General features: G+C 30.5%; 5 protein-coding genes across 5 annotated transcripts; 1 reads left to right on the top strand and 4 right to left on the bottom strand.

Annotated features, from left to right (window-relative positions):
* Positions 1-417: 417 nt before the first annotated feature.
* LOC133295136 (pathogenesis-related protein PR-1-like) lies at positions 418-1,023 on the bottom strand. The gene has a single exon (XM_061493932.1). The coding sequence runs from the start codon at positions 1,021-1,023 to the stop codon at positions 418-420; it is 606 nt and encodes a 201-aa protein (XP_061349916.1).
* A 1,787-nt stretch (positions 1,024-2,810) lies between these two features.
* LOC133295135 (pathogenesis-related protein PR-1-like) lies at positions 2,811-3,416 on the bottom strand. Its single transcript, XM_061493931.1, has one exon. It carries the CDS (start codon positions 3,414-3,416, stop codon positions 2,811-2,813), a length of 606 nt encoding a protein of 201 aa, XP_061349915.1.
* A 5,606-nt stretch (positions 3,417-9,022) lies between these two features.
* Positions 9,023-9,610, bottom strand: LOC133295125 (pathogenesis-related protein PR-1-like). Its single transcript, XM_061493922.1, has one exon. It carries the CDS (start codon positions 9,608-9,610, stop codon positions 9,023-9,025), a length of 588 nt encoding a protein of 195 aa, XP_061349906.1.
* A 5,378-nt stretch (positions 9,611-14,988) lies between these two features.
* Positions 14,989-16,220, top strand: LOC133295098 (pathogenesis-related protein PR-1-like). The gene has a single exon (XM_061493894.1). The coding sequence runs from the start codon at positions 15,298-15,300 to the stop codon at positions 15,898-15,900; it is 603 nt and encodes a 200-aa protein (XP_061349878.1). The 5' UTR covers positions 14,989-15,297; the 3' UTR covers positions 15,901-16,220.
* Positions 16,221-18,434: 2,214 nt separating this feature from the next.
* LOC133295131 (pathogenesis-related protein PR-1-like) lies at positions 18,435-19,034 on the bottom strand. Its single transcript, XM_061493928.1, has 2 exons — positions 18,932-19,034; positions 18,435-18,880 (listed from the first exon to the last, which is right to left on the bottom strand). The coding sequence occupies exons 1-2, from the start codon at positions 19,032-19,034 to the stop codon at positions 18,435-18,437; spliced, it is 549 nt and encodes a 182-aa protein (XP_061349912.1).
* Between the last annotated feature and the right edge of the window lie 795 nt (positions 19,035-19,829).

Genomic DNA, 19,829 nt, shown 5'->3' on the forward strand with positions numbered 1-19,829 from the left:
ATAATTTTTTTTTAGACCAAAAGAAATTCAGGGATTAACACATAAATCACCCCGTAAAACAATATGATAATAATTCGTTTTATTTTTGCAATGCATTTTTTTGGCTTGGCATGTCATGTCGCGCGGGATATTGAATAACGGATCATCTCAATCAATTTTACCACCCATATTGATTCCTAATACTATATATAGTCAATTTTTACGAAGCCCTGAAAAATAAATATTACAAAAAACAGTTGTAAACGATAATGACATAGATAATCATTATATTAACGACACGATAATGACATATATAAAATAGTTGTAAATGATTTAATGCAGGAAACACAAGTCTAGGAAATAATTAAACCAACAAGGCAAACAGATAATGAGTACTCTGTCACATTGTTGAATTATGTGACTCGCTAATCGGGAATATCAGTAAGGTCTTTCTCCAATGTAGTTGCCAGGAGGATGATAATTGCAAGTGATGAAGGTACCCTGATCACCAGAGCAGGCAACGCTAGCGCAGCCAACCTTCCTAGTGTTGTTCCACACAATCTGAGTATAATGACCACACATTTGTCCTTCATCACAAGAATTAAGATTGTAATCGTAATATTGCTCCTCTTCGGCCCAAAGCTTGACAGCTTGTGCTGGGGTCCACCCAGCTCCGCCACCCCAGAATAGGTTCTCACCGTATCGCCCGTTGGAATGCTCAAGGGCGCAGTCATTGCTTCTCTGGTTTGCATACCACTGTGCGTAGCGTGTTAGCTTTGCGCTCCACACCAATGGTGGCACTCTGACCTTGGACCGTGCAGCATTATGGGGAATCAAGAACTGGCTTGCAAAGCTTCTTTCTTGTTCTTGTTCTTGGTCTGGGTAAGCATTCTGGGGAATTGAGAATTGTTCTGGAAAGCTTATTTGTTGATTTTGGTCTAAGATCCTAGCATGGGTGGTTGTAACAAGCAACAGAAACAGGGCGACAGTGATGGTGATGAAACACATCAGGCTCATAGAGCGTGTGGAACTGGACTGGCTCATTTTGGTGTGGCTAGCTATGGAGATTTGAGCAAGGAGAGAATGCTTTACTACTTGCTTCGAACTTGGAAGAGATGTAAACGTAGTGTGTGTATATATAATATAAGGCAAACCCTAGCATCAGAGACTTGATGAGAATGAGATCTGCGTCGCTAACTGTTGTTTCACGTGTGTAGGCTAATCAGGCCGGGATTTCCTTTATTAGCAGATTATCTGCCATTTTTATTTTCCATGATTGAATAGTGTGTGACAATTTTAATATTTTAATCAATGTAAAACTCCAACGATGGGATAATTAGCATCAGAGACTTGATGAGAATGAGATCTGTGTTGTTAACTGTTGTTTCACGCGTGTAGTCTAATCAGGTCGGGATTTCATTTTTTAGCAGATTATCTGCCATTTTTATTCTCTATGATTGAATAGTGTTAAAATAGAAGATTCTTTTTGATTGAAGCAATACAATTACAAATCAGAATTATGCACCAATCATGCACACACAAAAAAAAAATTATGCACCAACCATGTAAAAAAATAAAAAAAAATTATGCACCAACCCTCGTACAAAAAATATGATAAAGAAATTTTACCTGAAATGAAAATATAATAAATAATATTTAAACTCGAGTCAGGAGTTGATATGTGTCACATTTTTAAACTCAGAAGCCTCTGAGTTCTGCGTTTGTGATTTGATGTGTGATTTAATTTAATCAAATGAGATGTCATTGCGTAGATCTTGAAAAGTTATGTGGAATCAAAAAAAGAATTACCTGAATTGGATACCTGAGTCAAAAGTTATGATTAAATTATTATTTTTTTTTTTGGAAAAAAAATGACACGTGTCAACACCTCATGAGAGACGCCCCATTGGAGCGTCTCCCCTTAGGGTGAGACGCCCAAATGAGGTGTCACATGTGACGCCCAAGAGAGACGCCACATTGTTCAATAGATCCGTAATTATTTCCAAAACTGTAATAAATACATAATTATTTTATTAAAAAACATTAATTAAATTCTTTTGCCAACTTAGGATTTAAGAATATCAAGAGGGCCTGCCATAACACAGCCCACGGTTAGTACTTATTAGCACGACACAAATCTAGCCCCATGGGATGGCAAAAGGTATTACTGGGTTGGATTCGTGACGTAGAAAGGTTTGATCCGTAACTAAATTTAATTTGAAATGACAATTATTTATTTACGTACGAGTCAAAAATTAACTTTTGAATACGACATGTCATGAGTCACAGAGCATGAGTTGAAATCAAAAATTAAAAATTTAAATTTTTTAAACAATTAAAATAGCAAGAAAGCATAGATGGAATGTGTGGGTTGAATCATGATCCCGGTCGTGTTAAAATTATAAAAAACTTCAATAATTTTTTTTTAGACCAAAAAAAATTCAGGGATTAACACATAAATCACCCCGTAAAACAATATGATAATAATTCGTGTTATTTTTGCAATGCATTTTTTTGGCTTGGCATGTCATGTCGCGCGGGATATTGAATAACGGATCATCTCAATCAATTTTACCACCCATATTGATTCCTAATACTATATATAGTCAATTTTTACGAAGCCTTGAAAAATAAATATTACAAAAAACAGTTGTAAACGATAATGACATAGATAATCATTATTTTAACGAAACGATAATGACATATATAAAATAGTTGTAAACGATTTAATGCAGGAAACACAAGTCTAGGAAATAATTAAACCAACAAGGCAAACAGATAATGAGTACTCTGTCACATTGTTGAATTATGTGACTCGCTAATCGGGAATATCAGTAAGGTCTTTCTCCAATGTAGTTGCCAGGAGGATGATAATTGCAAGTGATGAAGGTACCCTGATCACCAGAGCAGGCAACGCTAGCGCAGCCAACCTTCCTAGTGTTGTTCCACACAATCTGAGTATAATGACCACACATTTGTCCTTCATCACAAGAATTAAGATTGTAATCGTAATATTGCTCCTCTTCGGCCCAAAGCTTGACAGCTTGTGCTGGGGTCCACCCAGCTCCGCCACCCCAGAATAGGTTCTCACCGTATCGCCCGTTGGAATGCTCAAGGGCGCAATCATTGCTTCTCTGGTTTGCATACCACTGTGCGTAGCGTGTTAGCTTTGCGCTCCACACCAATGGTGGCACTCTGACCTTGGACCGTGCAGCATTATGGGGAATCAAGAACTGGCTTGCAAAGCTTCTTTCTTGTTCTTGTTCATGGTCTGGGTAAGCATTCTGGGGAATTGAGAATTGTTCTGGAAAGCTTATTTGTTGATTTTGGTCTAAGATCCTAGCATGGGTGGTTGTAACAAGCAACAGAAACAGGGCGACAGTGATGGTGATGAAACACATCAAGCTCATAGAGCGTGTGGAACTGGACTGGCTCATTTTGGTGTGGCTAGCTATGGAGATTTGAGCAAGGAGAGAATGCTTTACTACTTGCTTCGAACTTGGAAGAGTTGTAAACGTAGTGTGTGTATATATAATATAAGGCAAACCCTAGCATCAGAGACTTGATGAGAATGAGATCTGTGTCGCTAACTGTTGTTTGACGTGTGTAGGCTAATCAGGCCGGGATTTCCTTTATTAGCAGATTATCTGCCATTTTTATTTTCCATGATTGAATAGTGTGTGACAATTTTAATATTTTAATCAATGTAAAACTCCAACGATGGGATAATTAGCATCAGAGACTTGATGAGAATGAGATCTGTGTTGTTAACTGTTGTTTCACGCGTGTAGTCTAATCAGGTCGGGATTTCATTTTTTAGCAGATTATCTGCCATTTTTATTCTCTATGATTGAATAGTGTTAAAATAGAAAATTCTTTTTGATTGAAGCAATACAATTACAAATCAGAATTATGCACCAATCATGCACACACAAAAAAAAAAATTATGCACCAACCATGTAAAAAAATAAAAAAAAATTATGCACCAACCCTCGTACAAAAAATATGATAAAGAAATTTTACCTGAAATGAAAATATAATAAATAATATTTCAACTCGAGGAAAAAAAATCTACCATTATTAATTATCTACCATTATTATAATTAATAATGATTTAATTAAATTTAAATTGTAAAAAAAATCTCTATATTTATAAGCACTTTTAAACTACGTACCGTACTTCAGATAAGACAAAAGAAGTATATTGTCATTAATTATATTATGTTTATAAAACTTTATTATAATAAGATATATTTTCATTTCATTTATTTTAATTAAAAAAATATGCAAACTAAACGTTAATATATAATCTAAAAATTACTTAAAAATCGTTTTATATTACTATATCTTGATGAATTGTTGTAAATATTTACAATATATCGAAGTGCCTAATGTAGATGAAACACTAAATACTTTTGAATTATTATAAAATATATAATCTTGTTATCAAAAATAAAATAAAATATATATAATCTGTATCAAAGAAGTTTTCAATTCAATTCAAGAATACGTTTTAGATAAAATTATCAGATAAAAAATTATTAAATGTTTTGTGTAAACCGTCTCTCATATTATGCATAAAAACTTGAGTATAGGTGTATAGCATTAGTATTTCATTCTTATTGTTACTTTTGTTTATGTGTTTATTATTTCTCAACACACATAAAAATGTATAGGCTTCATATTTTTTCTTTTTCTCTCTTTGCCTTACTTAAGTCCACATGAGTCCTACACATTTAAATTTTATATGTGTAAAAGATAAATTTATCTTTTACAATATGAAAAACATTATACTTTTATTTATTTGTATGTGCAAAATTGATTTTGGTATTAAACGACTTGCAGATAATTAACCGATTTAGTATCACTAATAGAAAAGTTATAATTTTCGACGAAATTTTTTCACTAAAAATAGATTTCGAGGAAATTTTTTGACGAAAAACGAATTCTGTAAAATTTTTTATTAAAAATAAATAAAAAAGAAATTATATTTTCTAATTTTCGATAGAAAAAGAATTTCGTCAAAAATGTTATAAAAAAGAAATTATATTTTGTGAATTTTTCGACGGAAAATGAATTCCGTCCAAAACTATATAAAAAATAAATAAATAAAATTTATATTTCTTAATTTTCGACGAAAAATTAATTCTATCGAAAAATTTATAAAAACAAATAAAAAAAGTTATATTTATGAATTTTTTGATAGAATATTAATTCTGTCGAAAATTTTATAAAAAATAAATAAATAAAAATTATATTTTGTGAATTTTTTGACAGAAATTATATTCCGTCAAAATTTTCATAAATATAATTTCTTTTTTAATTTATTTTTTACAATGATTTTTGAAGGAATTCATTTTCTGTCAAAAAATTTCTACGGAAAATGAATTCCATCACAAACCTTATAAAAAAGTAAATAAAATATATTTATGAAGTTTTTGAAGAAATTTATTTTTCGTCGAAAATCATTGTAAAAAAATAAATCAAAAAAGAAATTATATTTGCGAAAATTTTGACGGAATATAATTTCTGTCGAAAAATTCACAAATATACAATATATAAGTGAAATATCTTTTCATTGTATTTTTTGTGGAATATTGACCAGATAGCCATATTTATGATATCTTTTACCAATATTCTACGCGAACAAATTTTTTCTTCCAAACTGCTACGTTGAAATTCGCTACGTCTTGTTACGAACTTGGTAGCTAATGTGTCCAATTTTGCTACGACTTGTAGCGAACTTGGTAGCCAATAATTTCATGACACCTGGCAGAAAAATTAACTGGACTAAGTTCGCTACTAGGGATAGCTGGTAGCAAACTTGGTGGGCTATATGGCACAATCCCATTGTCCGATCAGAATTAATGTACCAATCACAATAAAAGTTATTACTGGCAGAGAAAATTCCTATTTAATTAATGTATCAATCATAATTAAAGTACTAATCACCAATCACAATTAGTGTACTAATGAGATTAATTTTGATTGTACCAATCACCAATCACTTTGGAAGGCCATAACTTTTGATTCGGATATCCAAATCAGATGATTTTTTATTTTATTTCACATAACTTTTTGAGATATACTCAATAACACATCATTTTTTATATTTTATCTCTCACAAATATCATTCGAATTTGTAACAATAGAAAAAAATAATTAATGTACCAATCATCAATCACAATTAATGTACCGATCACCCAATTTCAGCTTTGATACATTTTTTATATGTTAAGTAAATTTTTTAAATTATTATCATCAATTTTTTTTTAAAATTATACATATTTTCACCTATTTTATAAATTTATTTATTTTACATATTGTCACATAATTAATTTATTTCAGGGTTATAATAGTCTTTTTTATTATAATTTTTTAATTTTCAACCCAAAACGACATCGTTTTTGAAAAAAATATAGATAACTTATCTACATTCACCGTAGAAACATTAAATCCATAAAAATATCATAAATTCGATTTAAGATAGATTTTGGTTTCTCTACTTGCGTAAAAATATTTAAGGGTTGAATTGAAATTAAGTTGAAAATGATTAAAATTGAAAAGTTGGTTTTAAATTTAAATCAATTTTGATTCTCTGTACTAAAATAATTAGACAAAAAAATTCAACCAAATTTATTTTATTAAGAAGATATTAACTGAGAGAAGATCAAATTATAGATTAAAAGAGTTATATTTTATCTTAAACACAATAGCTTTGGTACTATTATAAAAATAGACCTTTGATACACAATTTGCATATAAAAAATATGAAAGAAAAAATAAAATACTTTGAATCAAAGACCAGAGCTGAACGTGAATGTCCCACGCACAGTACTGAATCTGAAGATAAATTTCTTGTATGTTTTATTTTTATATTTTGAATTGCATTTGATTCCTCATAATAAATTATTCTTCAAATTTTGAGATTGTGAATTATCTTTTACGGCAAAATTATTATTAAAAAAATTATATTTATTTAAATTGAAAAATATTTATTTTTTTAAAGAATATAATTTTATGTTATTTTAGACAAAATAACATGTTAATTAATATTTAACTTTACTTCTTCAAATTTATATTTATTTAAATGAAAAAATATTTATTTTCTTAAAGGATATAATTTTGTGTTATTTTAGATAAAATAACATGTTAATTAATATTTAACTTTACTTCTTCAATTTTAATTTTTTTAATTAATATATCATTGGAAGAATTTTATTTCTTTGATGTTTGTGTAAATATTTGGACACATGGCAACCGGAGACAAAATGCTTAAACATAATATATATGTGCAAATTATAAAAGGTACTGCCACGTGGCAGTGTATTCCCCTAACAAACTTGCACAATTGAATAATTGTTTTAATTAATTTTTGCAATGAGTAATTAACCCTAATTAATATGTGATGGGTATTTGAGTTATCATGATTGATGTAAGTGTATTGATGCAAATGTAAATCAATTCGATTATTGGTTTTTTTTTTTTGAAAGTCTAAATCTATTTATGATATTTCATTTATTTTGACTGATTATGAAAACGAATTAATTAAGTCTAATTAGCATCCAATTGATATTTGAACTATCATATGATTGATTTATATAATATTTTAAAAAAAGTAAAAAAATTTAATTGAACATTTGATTATATTTTTAAATTTTTGTCTATCAACCTTTTAATTATGGTAATATGTTTTTAAAAAAGATATAATTTTTTATTTGAACATTTGATTATATTTTTTTCCCCATCAACTCTTTAATTATGAATTCTTCCATGATGCTAAGAACAAACATTTTAGCATAAACTATAGAAAACCGAATCGCTCCATGCACATCACTTATGCTTAATAACAGCCGGGTAACAAGGAAATATTATTCATATACCAAGAAAAGTAGCAATATTATAAATTACACAAAGTCATCAATTCAAAGAATAAATTTTAATATAACATTAGCAGAACTCATCAAGTGGTGATGGCTACTCTTTATTCTCACACTCTATAACATTAGCAGAACTCATCTAGCTAGCTCTTGATCCAAAGAATGCTCGACATCCATTTCAAATTCTACGCATAGCTGCACATTCCGTAAACACATGAACCTCCAGTGTTGCACTTGTTGCCACATTTCCCACAGTTTTTCTTGTTATAAAACTCATTACGTGCTATATGTATACATGCATTTGTATGTGTAGCTGGATTAGAATTAGTATTAGAGGGTACAGTGCTTATGTTACGGAGAATTTAGTTCCTCATGAGTCCTTAGTAATAACTTGGTCAAGACAGAACTTAATTAGGAGTTAAGAATATCAAGAGTGCCTGGCTTAATACAGCCCACTGTTAGTACTACTTATTAGCACGACACAAATCTAGCCCCATGGGATGACAAAACGTATTACTGGTTGGATTCGTGACTTATAAAGGTTTGATCCGTAACTAAAATTGTTTAATTTGAAATGACATTTATTTTTTTTAAAGTCAAAAATTAAAATTGGAATACGACATGTCATGGGTCACAGATCGCATAATTAAGTCGAAAAACAAAAATTGAATTTTTTAAGTATTTTAATTTTTTTTAATTAAAATAACAAGAAAGCATAAATGGAATGTGTGGGTTGAATCATAACCCAGATCGTGTCAAAATTATCAAAAATTTCAATATTCTTTTGATCAAAAAAAATATACTCAGGAATTAACACATAAATCAACCTGTAAAATGGTATGATGATAATTCATGTTATTTTTACAACGCATTTTAACGTGTCGCATGAGCCGAATAACGGATCTAGATCCATTTTACCACCTACTGATTCCTGATACTGTAGTCCATTTTTACGAAGCCTTGAAAAATAAAAGTTCCAAAAAAAAAAAAAAACAGAGAAGTATATAAATTAATCATCATATTAATCAAATGATAATGACATAGATAGAAAAGTTGTAAACGATTTAATGCAGGAAACACTGGTATGAGAAACCATTAAACCCAAGAAAGTATCACATTATTGAATTATGTCACTGGTCTCTTTTGGGTTTGAGGGAATGATCTCAGTAAGGTCTTTCTCCAACATAGTTACCAGGAGGATCATAGTTGCAAGTGATGAACGTACCCTTATCACCAGTGCAAGTAACACTGGCACAACCAACGTTCATTGTGGTGTTCCACACAATCTGAGTATAATGTCCACACATCTGTCCTTCAGCACAAGAATTAAGGTCGTAATTGTACCATTGCACCTCTTCAACCCAAGCGTTGACAGCTTGTGCTGGGGTCCACCCTGCTCCGCCACCCCAGAATATATTTTCACCATATGGCCCGTTGGAGTGTTCAAGGGCACAGTCATTGCGCCTTATATTCGCATACCACTGCGCGTAACTTTCCAGTTTTGCGCTCCACACCAATGGTGGCACTCTGACCTTGGACCGAGCAGCATTCTGAGGAATCACAAATTGATCTGCAAAGCTTCTTTCTTGTTCTTGATCTGGGTAAGCATTCTGGGGAATTGAGAATTGTTCTGCAAAGCTTATTTGTTGTTTTTGGTCTAGGATCCTAGCATGGGTGGTTGCAACAAGCAATAGAAACAGGGTGATGAAACACATCAGGCTTATAGAACGTGTGGAAATGGAATAACTCATTTTGATGTGGCTATGGAGATTTGAGCAAGGAGAGAATTTGGAAGAGATGTCAACGTAATTTTTATATATATAATACAAAACCTAGCATCAGAGACTTGATGAGAATGAGATCTGCGTTGTTAATTGTTGTTTCACGCGTGTAGGTTAATGAGGCCGGGATTTCCTTTTTCAGCAGATTAGCTGCCATTTTTATTCTCCATGAATGAATAGTGTGTAACATCTTAATATTTAATCAATGTAAACTTCAACGTTAGGATAATTTCATATTTAAAATCATACGAAAATATTGGTAGATGAGAAATTTTTTTGTTCCTGGAATCACTATTCCTAGGGATATGATAGGAAAATGAATTTTTCAAAAATATTACCATTTGATAGACCTAGATTGTCAATAATTTCTTAGAATATGGGCTGATTATATAAAACTAACATTTAATGAATTTTTCAACAACAAAAAAAATGATATGTCATAAAAGGGTCAAAATGATCAAATTCAAATTTCACAAATGAATTTGACCGGTCTCAAATGGCTAGGGCTTTAACAAAGATAATATTTTAATCATGAAGATATTAAAGCAGGATTATTTATGTCTTATAAATTATGTAAAAAATTTCCACCATATGGGAATCCAAAAATACCATCCATCTGGTGGTACTATTTCAAGAAAATCTTATTCACAATTTTAATTTCCAATAATCTCATTTTTTCAGTAAAATATTAAGAATACTTGTACCTAACACGGATAACTAGGATTCCCAATGTGAGTTTCCTGAAAATTTAAAATTTATCCTTCCACCAAACGACCTCTAAAAAGTATATATAAAATCCTATCTCTTATACATCATTTCCTAATATAATGAAATTAAAACACAAATAAAAAGAGTAAATTAATAATTACAATAATCAATTCTAATTAATAAAATACTAAAACTGATTAATCTATTCAATCTCTAATATTAAGGCTTTGATTTCTTTCCTAAAATATAATATTTTGTTTGATTGAATCACTACAATTACAAATCAGAAATATGCACCAAACCTCAGTACAAAAAATATGATAATTTTTTTTACCTGAAATGAAAATATGATAAATAATATTTAAACTCACGCAAGAAAATACTCTCCCATTATTATAATTAATAATGATTCAATTAAAAGTAAATTAAAAAAATCTGTACATTTTTAAGCATTTATAAACTATGTACCGTAATTGAGATAAGACAAAAGAATGATATTGTCATAAATTATATTATGTTTATAAAAAATTATTATTATAATATATTTTCATTTTATTTATTTTTAATTTAAAAATATACAAATTAAACGTTAATATATATAATCTGAAAATTACTTTAGAACTTGTTTTATATTACTATATCTTGATAAATTATTGTAAATATTTACAATATATTTTTTTTTCGAAGTGCCTAATATGGATGCATGTAGATGAAACACTAAAAACTTTTGAATTATTGCAAAATTTTATTTATATAAGCTATATAGAATACGTTTTCAATTCAATTCAAGAATAGGTTTAGATAAAATTATCAGATAAAAAATTATTAATTGTTTAGTGTAAACCATATGTGGGAGTGAGATAAGATTCTTTGACACTGGTGTCAAATTAAAATGATTATAATCTATTCGGTCATATTTATTAATAAATTTTTTATTCTTAATAAATTATAACCAACAAATTAACAGAAATCAACATTAATGGTGTCAACTAATCCTCTCTCTATACTAATATTACCATCATATTATGTATAAAAACTTGAGTATGGGTCTAGCATTAGTATTTCATTCTTATTGTTACTTTTGTTTATTTGACTGTGCAAAATTGATTTTGGTCGTAAACGAATTGTAACTAGGGGTGAAATTGGGTCGGATCAGTCTACAGGGGCATACGGCTCGACCTACGTTAAGTTAGACCCGACCTAGTATATTTCATAAAATAGGCTAGGCTTGTGTCTTGAAAAGTCATGTTTCACAAGGCCTGGTCTCTAAGCCTACAGGCTGGCCTATATTGTACTATTTATTTATAATAAAATAAAATAGAATAAATATGCATTGAAGATAAAAACAAAAGATATAATTTTTTTTTTTTATAACAAAAACAAAAGATATAAATTTAATCAATTGCAATTATTTATAACTTAATTATATTCCATTATATTTTAATATAAATCTGACTTTATTTCTTATGTATGAGGAACTAACATCTCAGCATTTTAGATTGTGTATATGAATATATTAACAAGTTTTTGGGAGAGGTTATACTTACTACAAGCATCATGATGTGTTTGCTGGATTCATGTAGTAATTTTAATTTACATAGTATGGATTTGTTTGTTTGGATCTGATGAAATATATGTTATTTAGTTTGAGCATTTTGCTTTTGAAAGTGACTTAAATGCAGATTCTATGAGTTTTGTTGTGAATTATGATTCTGTTTAATTTGGACGTTGAAATTATGATTTTTGATTTTGCAACAGAATTTGAGTATTTTGTAAAGTTGATTCATGATTTAACTTGAAAGTTAAAAATTAACAGGCTAACGGACTAGGCCAGGCCATCTATTTTTTTTATAAACAAGCAAAATCAGGCCAACAGTTAGACTCGTATCAGGCTTGAGCCAGGTCAAATTAAAATTTTTTGGCACAGGCTTGGACTTTTCAGGGCAAAGCTTGAACCAGCCCAACTTACTTTCACCCCTACTTGTAGCTAATTAATAACCAAACTTTGGCTCATAAACACAAAAGTATTGTACACGCTTTCTTAAAAAGATTATATTCGGGGGAATTCTTGGTAGAATTCTTTTCAGAGGAAGAAGAGATTCTTCCGATTTAGTATATCGAAAGAATTTTATTGCTTTGATGTTTGTGCAAATATTTGGACGCATGGCAACCGGAGGTAAAATGCATAAACATAAGAGTGAAATGCTATAATCTATGCCGTAATATGAGCTGATCTATATTTTGTTTTCTAATTTCTCCCATTATTGAATACAAGTGTATATATATATAATACAAGTATATATATATATATATATATATATATATATATATATATATATATATATATGTCAGCTTAAAGAAGAAAATGAATATATATCAAAATTGTTGTACAACAATCCACATTGATTTAAATGGTAAAATATTATTTCTTTTAATCACAGATTTCGAATTTGAGAATGAAAAAAAATTGTTTTGGGAGAATTCCCCTATAATGGGTCTCATAATATTTGAATTGAATTAGTGAGGTAATCACTAAACCGGTAAATATATTTAAAAAAACTACAAAACTACAGTAGAAAATACAAGCTATGAATTTTCTATAAAAACTGTCACGTTTGCAGCTCTATGCAAATTATCCAACCACTTAAATATATAAAGGAAAAGATTATATTTACAAAATTTTTGTTTGCAAACTCTTATAATTATATTATATTTTATCAGTAAGAAACTCTTGAGTGAAATCTTACCAATAAGATATAGTGTAGTTTATAAGTTCATAAAAAAAATTATGAATATAAACCTTCTGAAAGGCTTAAGACTTAAGATTAAAAGCATACTTGTATAACACAGATGTGGAGTCCATTAGAAAATTAGAGAATTATATAAATGAAAAACATAAATGAAAAATGTTTTAAAAATTATATAAAAAACTTTATATATATATATATATATATATATATATATATATATATATGAGGTAGGATCCTTTGACACCTCATCTGAGAGCCGTTAGATCAAAAAAGATCAACGACTATGATTTGTAAGCATGTGACACCATTGATCTTTTTTAATCTAACGGCTCTCAGATGAAGTGTCAAATTTAGATTTAGATTTCGGTATGATTTAGGTTGTTGACAAGTCTTGGAACTGTCCTTAAGAATCACCTCATCAATGGTGTAACTGTGTAAGTACAATTTCTATTGCCTCTAAGGCTTTGTTTTAGAATTTGGAGAGGAAGGGAAGAAAGGCAATTCAAAAGGAAGGAAAGAAAATTGGAGGATATTACCTTCCCTTATTTGAGAGTTAAGAAAATGTAAGATAGAAAAATGAATGGTTAATGAGATACTTTTACCATTTTAACCTTTTTTTAATTAATATAATTGTTATATTTTATAAATTAAATTAAATTTAAAATTTTTAACAAAATTATTTATGTATTTTTCACACTACTAAAAAAGATGATATTTTCTACGAAATTTCTACGTTGCAAACGAAAAAAATTCTATCGAAAAATATTTTTCGATGAAATACTTTTCGTTCAAAGGCGACGGAAATTTTTATCTGTACAAAATTTTGACGAAATTTAGTTTACGTCAAAAGTTTTAACGAAAAAGATTTCTTAAATATTTTCGACAGAAAAAATAATTCCGTCCAAAAATTTTGACGAAATATTTTCCGTTCAAAATTTTTTATGGAAATGTGTTCCGACGAAAATTTCGACGAAAATTTTTTTGGTCAAACTTTTTGAGGGAAATGTTTCTATCGAAACTTTCGACGAAATTTAGATTTCGTAAAGAATTTTGACAAAATATTTCTTCGTCGAGATTTTTTGTAGAAATATTTTTCATTAAAAACTTTTACGGAAATATTTTTTGTAAAAATGTTCGATGGAAATGTGTTCCATTGAAAACTTTGAGGAAAATATCTTTCTTTGAAAAATTTTACGGATTTTTTTTGTCAAAATTTTAAGGGAAATGTTTTAACGGAATTTGAATTCCATAAAGAATTTTGACAAAAAAAAAAAAGTTTCGTCGAAATTTTTTACAAAAAAATTTTTTGTCAAAAAATTAAATGGAAATTTTTTCCCTTAAAAATTTTGATGGTAATGTTTTTGTCAAAAAATTTGACGGAATTATTTTCTGTCGAATTTTTTATATGGAAATGTGTTTCATCAAAAATTTTGACAGAATTATTTTTTGTCAAAAGTTTCAACTGAATTTAGATTCTATCAAAAGTTTATGTGAGTATTTATGACAAAATCTTGTTACGTCTCCAATTTCGACGTAATATGATTTTCGTCAAAAACTTCATCATTATTTTTGACATAATATTTTTCGTTAATAAATTTTGTCTATATTTAAGGCTTTTTGAATACTGTCATATTTAAAAATAATTCACATTTATATTATTTTCATATTTTAAAATTAAAGGTAGATAAATAATTTTCAATATTTCTAATGAATTTGTTATTGTTAATTTGTTACATTGGATTGTCGAATACGGACAGCAGATTTTGGACATATAAGTGACTTGCTTCTTGAGACACGTGGAATTTTTCTGGAACGTACTATGGTGGGCACTAGCATAGCATCCCATAATAATGTGGACAAAAGAACTCACGGGCACAACAGAGACCAAACTCACGGGAGAACCTTCAATCATCGATCCCAGAGAATAATGCAAAATTCCCCCTCCTTCATCCCTCTGATGCGTTTCACTTGCGCTCAACAGATCCACAACAACAACCTGATACATTAAAATATTAATCACCCACTTATCTATTGGCGATTGTTCCTCACAGCATCTAAGTCGCAAGTGATTTAACTCTCCACAACACTCAGCCAGTCTCCAACCACACATTCTTGAACTAAGTTCGCATATAAATTAAGGCACAAAACTCAAAATTCTGTGCCACCCACAACACAAGGTAATCTAGTTCGAGTATTGAAATGAAATCCCATTTGGTCCTCTTCTTGTTCCTTATAGTCACCTTCACTGGCAACACTCTCTCAGCCAATCCCCAATCTACTTCTCAGGTTCCTCAACATGACCAATTGACCCAGCAGAAAAGGCTTGATAATGAGACCATATACAGGGTTTCAAAGCAATTATGCTGGGGCTGCATTGCAGAGTCACTAGAATTCTTGTTCAGGCATAACATGGTTAGAGCAGTAAAGTGGGAGCTTCCACTTGTGTGGGACTTTCAGCTTGAGCAATATGCAAGGTGGTGGGCTACCCAAAGGAAAGCAGATTGCAAGCTTGAACATTCTTTCCCAGAAAATGATTTCAAGTTGGGAGAGAACATATATTGGGGTAGTGGCTCAACATGGACGCCAACGGATGCTGTAAGAACATGGGCCGATGAAGAGAAATACTACACGTACGCGACTAACACTTGTGAAGCTGGCCAGATGTGTGGCCATTACACTCAAATTGTGTGGAAGAGCACCAGAAGGATTGGATGTGCACGTGCTGTATGTGATAGTGGAGATGTGTTCATGACTTGTAACTATGACCCTGTCGGCAATTATGTTGGAGAGCGACCATATTAAAATTATTACGTGCTATGTATACCTGCATTTTTATATGTAGCTCGATTGGAATTCGTATTAGAAGGTACAGTGCTTATGTTATGGAGAATTTAGTTCCTCATATGAGTCCTTAGCAGTAAGTATATTGGTATAAATTGTAGGAATGCATATATATGTGGGAAGTGGGAATGATTATGGGTTTGGCTTTAATCATTAATTAGTTCTTGAAACAATTAATAAGTTAAAAGTAACAAGAAAGTAAAGGGTATCATTAGTTGGGGACCGTTGCTGCTTGAGGTTATGTTCGTTAGTTGAGTCGAGACTGAAATAAAATATTTATCCTCCCATGTGAAATATGCCGGCTTGTGTTGTATGTATATGACTTGTTTTTCAGGTAGTCTTGTTTATTTACCTTAATTTGTGGACAACTGATTAATTTATATATATATATATATATATATATATATCCCCAAACTCAGTCCATTTTTTCCCCATCTCTCGTAAATGAATAAAGTTTACCTACCCATAATGTGGATTACACTAATATATATATGGGATAGGATATTGTGACACACAAATAATGTTACGCACAATGTTACGACCACATCTTAACCGTTGATTTCCGTCAATCAACGGTTAATATTTGAGACTACGTATCTTCTCGTACTCTTTAAAATTAGTTTCAATTTAAACAAAAATCCTTTTTAATTAACAGTGTAGTTTTATTTTTACCTCAGGAAATACGGGGCTTTTTTTAGCGTTAGGTTAAAAGATTCAAAAAATATTGTAAGTTGGTGAGGCTTCTAATTTATTTATCGATTTGGTGAAGCTGGATCTAACATCTTTACTATTGTAATTATCCTGTCCAAATTTCACTCCCTTTCCTATTTTCCTCATTTTATAATTTATTTTACGTAAATAACAAATAATATTTAATAATTGTATAACAAACTAGTTCATACAAAAACTTAAACAGTTAAATAAATGTTATATTAATAATTTTTACATCATATTTTTTAATATATCAGGTCACACGAGCTCATAAATCCATAAAACTTAAAAGATGACAATGAATCCCTCTCTTTTATATTGATTGTACCGTATTGCTGATTCTGGGGACCAAATCTCTATTTTTTAACTCAGCCCTAATTATTTTTCACATGAGAATAATCTCTTTAAGCCTTAAAAGAAAATTAATATAATTTATATGCATCTCCTCTCCAAAAAGCTTCTCGGGATTACGTAACTAAAGAAAATTAATATAATTTATATGCATCTCCTCTCTTTAAAGTCCTTGTAGGAGTTGGGTTTGCAGACTGCAATATGCAAACTCCACAGACGTGACAGTTTTTATTATAAAGAATCTTGAGATACACCACCCCAAAAGCTAGTTCAAAGGGTGAGAGTGTCCAAGGTCTTATAAAGGCTACATTAGTTGCACATACAATACAATGTGAGATTATATATCTCAACACGTTTGAAAATTGGTAGCTTGTATGCACTACAGCGAATATGATATATACTCAATTTCTTCTTATTCTATTTCCTTTTTAAGTAAATGTATACTTAATTTCAGTATAGTAGAAATTAGAAAATAAAATATAGATCAGAATATTACGGTATAGATTACAGCATTTTAGTCATTGTGGTAAACATACGCGTATACTAATTTTACGAGCATCCAAAATATAATTGAGCTTGCAAATTATTACAAGTAACATATTAATTAGTGGGGATGTAATTAAATGGGACCAATCAGTGTAACTTGGTCAAGACAGAACTTAGGAGTTAAGAATATCAAGAGGGCTGGCCTGCCATAACACAGCCCACGGTTAGTACTTATTAGCACGACACAAATCAAGCCCCATAGGATGGCAAAAAGTATTACTGGGTTGGATTCGTGACATATAAAGGTTTGATTCATAACTAAATTTAATTTGAAATGACATTTATTTATTTACGAGTCAAAAATTAACATTGGAATACGACATGTCATGAGTCACAGAGCATGAGTTGAAAGCAAAAATTAAAAATTAATTTTTTTTTAAATATTAAAATTGCAAGAAAGCATAAATGAAATGGGTAGGACTGTAGGTTGAATCATGATCCCGGTCGTGTTAAAATTATAAAAAAATTCAATATTTTTTTTGGACCAAAAAAAATACAGGGATTAACACATAAATCTTCCGTAAAACAATGTGATAATAATTCGTGTTATTTTTGCAATGCATTTTGGCATGTCATGTCGCGCGGGATGAATAAATCAATTTTACCACCCATATTGATTCCTAATACTAGATATAGTCAATTTTTACGAAGCCTTGAAAAATAAATATTCCAAAAAACAAAATAGAGAAGTATATAAATAAATCATTATATTAATCAAACGATAATGACATGGATAAAACAGTTGTAAACGATTTAATGCAGGAAACACAGTTCTAGGAAACCATTAAACCCACAAGGCAAATAGATAACGAGTCAGCCAGCCAACGCATCATATATTGAATTATGTCACTGGCTACTCCACTTTTGGGTTTGAGGGAATATACATATCAGTAAGGTCTTTCTCCAATGTAGTTGCCAGGAGGATGATAATTGCAAGTGATGAAGGTACCCTGATCACTAGAGCAGGTAACATTAGCGCAGCCAACCTTCCTAGTGTTGTTCCACACAATCTGAGTATAATGACCACACATTTGTCCTTCATCACAAGAATTAAGATTGTAATTGTAATATTGCTCCTCTTCGGCCCAAAGCTTGACAGCTTGTGCTGGGGTCCACCCAGCTCCGCCACCCCAGAATAGGTTCTCACCGTATCGCCCGTTGGAATGCTCGAGGGCGCAGTCATTGCTTCTCTGGTTTGCATACCACTGTGCGTAGCGTGTTAGTTTTGCGCTCCACACCAATGGTGGCACTCTGACCTTGGACCGTGCAGCATTATGGGGAATCAAGAACTGGCTTGCAAAGCTTCTTTCTTGTTCTTGGTCTGGGTCAGCATTCTGGGGAATTGAGAATTGTTCTGAAAAGCTTATTTGTTGATTTTGGTCTAAGATCCTAGCATGGGTGGTTGTAACAAGCAACAGAAACAGGGCGACAGTGATGGTGATGAAACACATCAGGCTCATAGAGTGTGTGGAACTGGACTGGCTCATTTTGGTGTGGCTAGCTATGGAGATTTGAGCAAGGAGAGAATGCTTTACTACTTGCTTGGAACTTGGAAGAGATGTAAACGTAGTGTGTGTATATATAATATAAGGAAAACCCTAGCATCAGAGACTTGATGAGAATGAGATCTGCGTCGCTAACTGTTGTATCACGCGTGTAGGCTAATCAGGCCGGGATTTCCTTTTCTAGCAAATTATCTGCCGTTTTTATTCTCTATGATTGAATAGTGTGTGACAATTTTAATATTTTAATCAATGTAAAACTCCAACGATGGGATAATTAGCATCAGAAACTTGATGAGAATGAGATATGTGTTGTTAACTGTTGTTTCACGCGTGTAGGCTTATCAGGTCGGGATTTCATTTTTTAGCAGATTATCTGCCATTTTTATTCATTGAATAATGAATAGTGTTAAAATAGAAGCAATACAATTACAAATCAGAATTATGCACCAATCATGCACACACACACAAAAAATTATGCACCAACCATGTAAAAAAATAAAAATAAATTATGCACCAACCCTCGTACAAAAAATATGATAAAATTTTTTTACCTGAAATGAAAATATAATAAATAATATTTAAACTCGAGGAAAAAAATCTACCATTATTATAATTAATAATGATTTAATTAAATATAAATTGAAAAAAATATTCTCTATATTTATAAGCACTTTTAAACTATGTACCGTAATTCAGATAAGACAAAAGAAGTATATTGTCATTAATTTTATTATAATAAGACATATTTTCATTTCATTTATTTTAATTAAACAAATA

The sequence above is a fragment of the Gastrolobium bilobum genome, unplaced genomic scaffold (assembly GCF_033153095.1).
Source record: "Gastrolobium bilobum isolate Gb01-03AN ecotype WA unplaced genomic scaffold, APGP_CSIRO_Gbil_v1 utg913, whole genome shotgun sequence".
Lineage (NCBI taxonomy): Eukaryota > Viridiplantae > Streptophyta > Magnoliopsida > Fabales > Fabaceae > Gastrolobium > Gastrolobium bilobum.

What these genes read in the sequence shown, in the direction of transcription:
- LOC133295135 (XM_061493931.1), bottom strand. Translation starts at nt 3,416, where the DNA reads ATGAGCCAGTCCAGTTCCACACGCTCTATGAGCTTGATGTGTTTCATC.
- LOC133295098 (XM_061493894.1), top strand. Translation starts at nt 15,298, where the DNA reads ATGAAATCCCATTTGGTCCTCTTCTTGTTCCTTATAGTCACCTTCACT.
- LOC133295131 (XM_061493928.1), bottom strand. Translation starts at nt 19,034, where the DNA reads ATGAGCCAGTCCAGTTCCACACACTCTATGAGCCTGATGTGTTTCATC. An exon ending in AACCACCCATGCTAGGATCT is followed by an intron (nt 18,881 to 18,931) that starts TAGACCAAAATC and finishes CAATTCCCCAGA; the next exon opens with ATGCTGACCCAGACCAAGAA.
- LOC133295136 (XM_061493932.1), bottom strand. Translation starts at nt 1,023, where the DNA reads ATGAGCCAGTCCAGTTCCACACGCTCTATGAGCCTGATGTGTTTCATC.
- LOC133295125 (XM_061493922.1), bottom strand. Translation starts at nt 9,610, where the DNA reads ATGAGTTATTCCATTTCCACACGTTCTATAAGCCTGATGTGTTTCATC.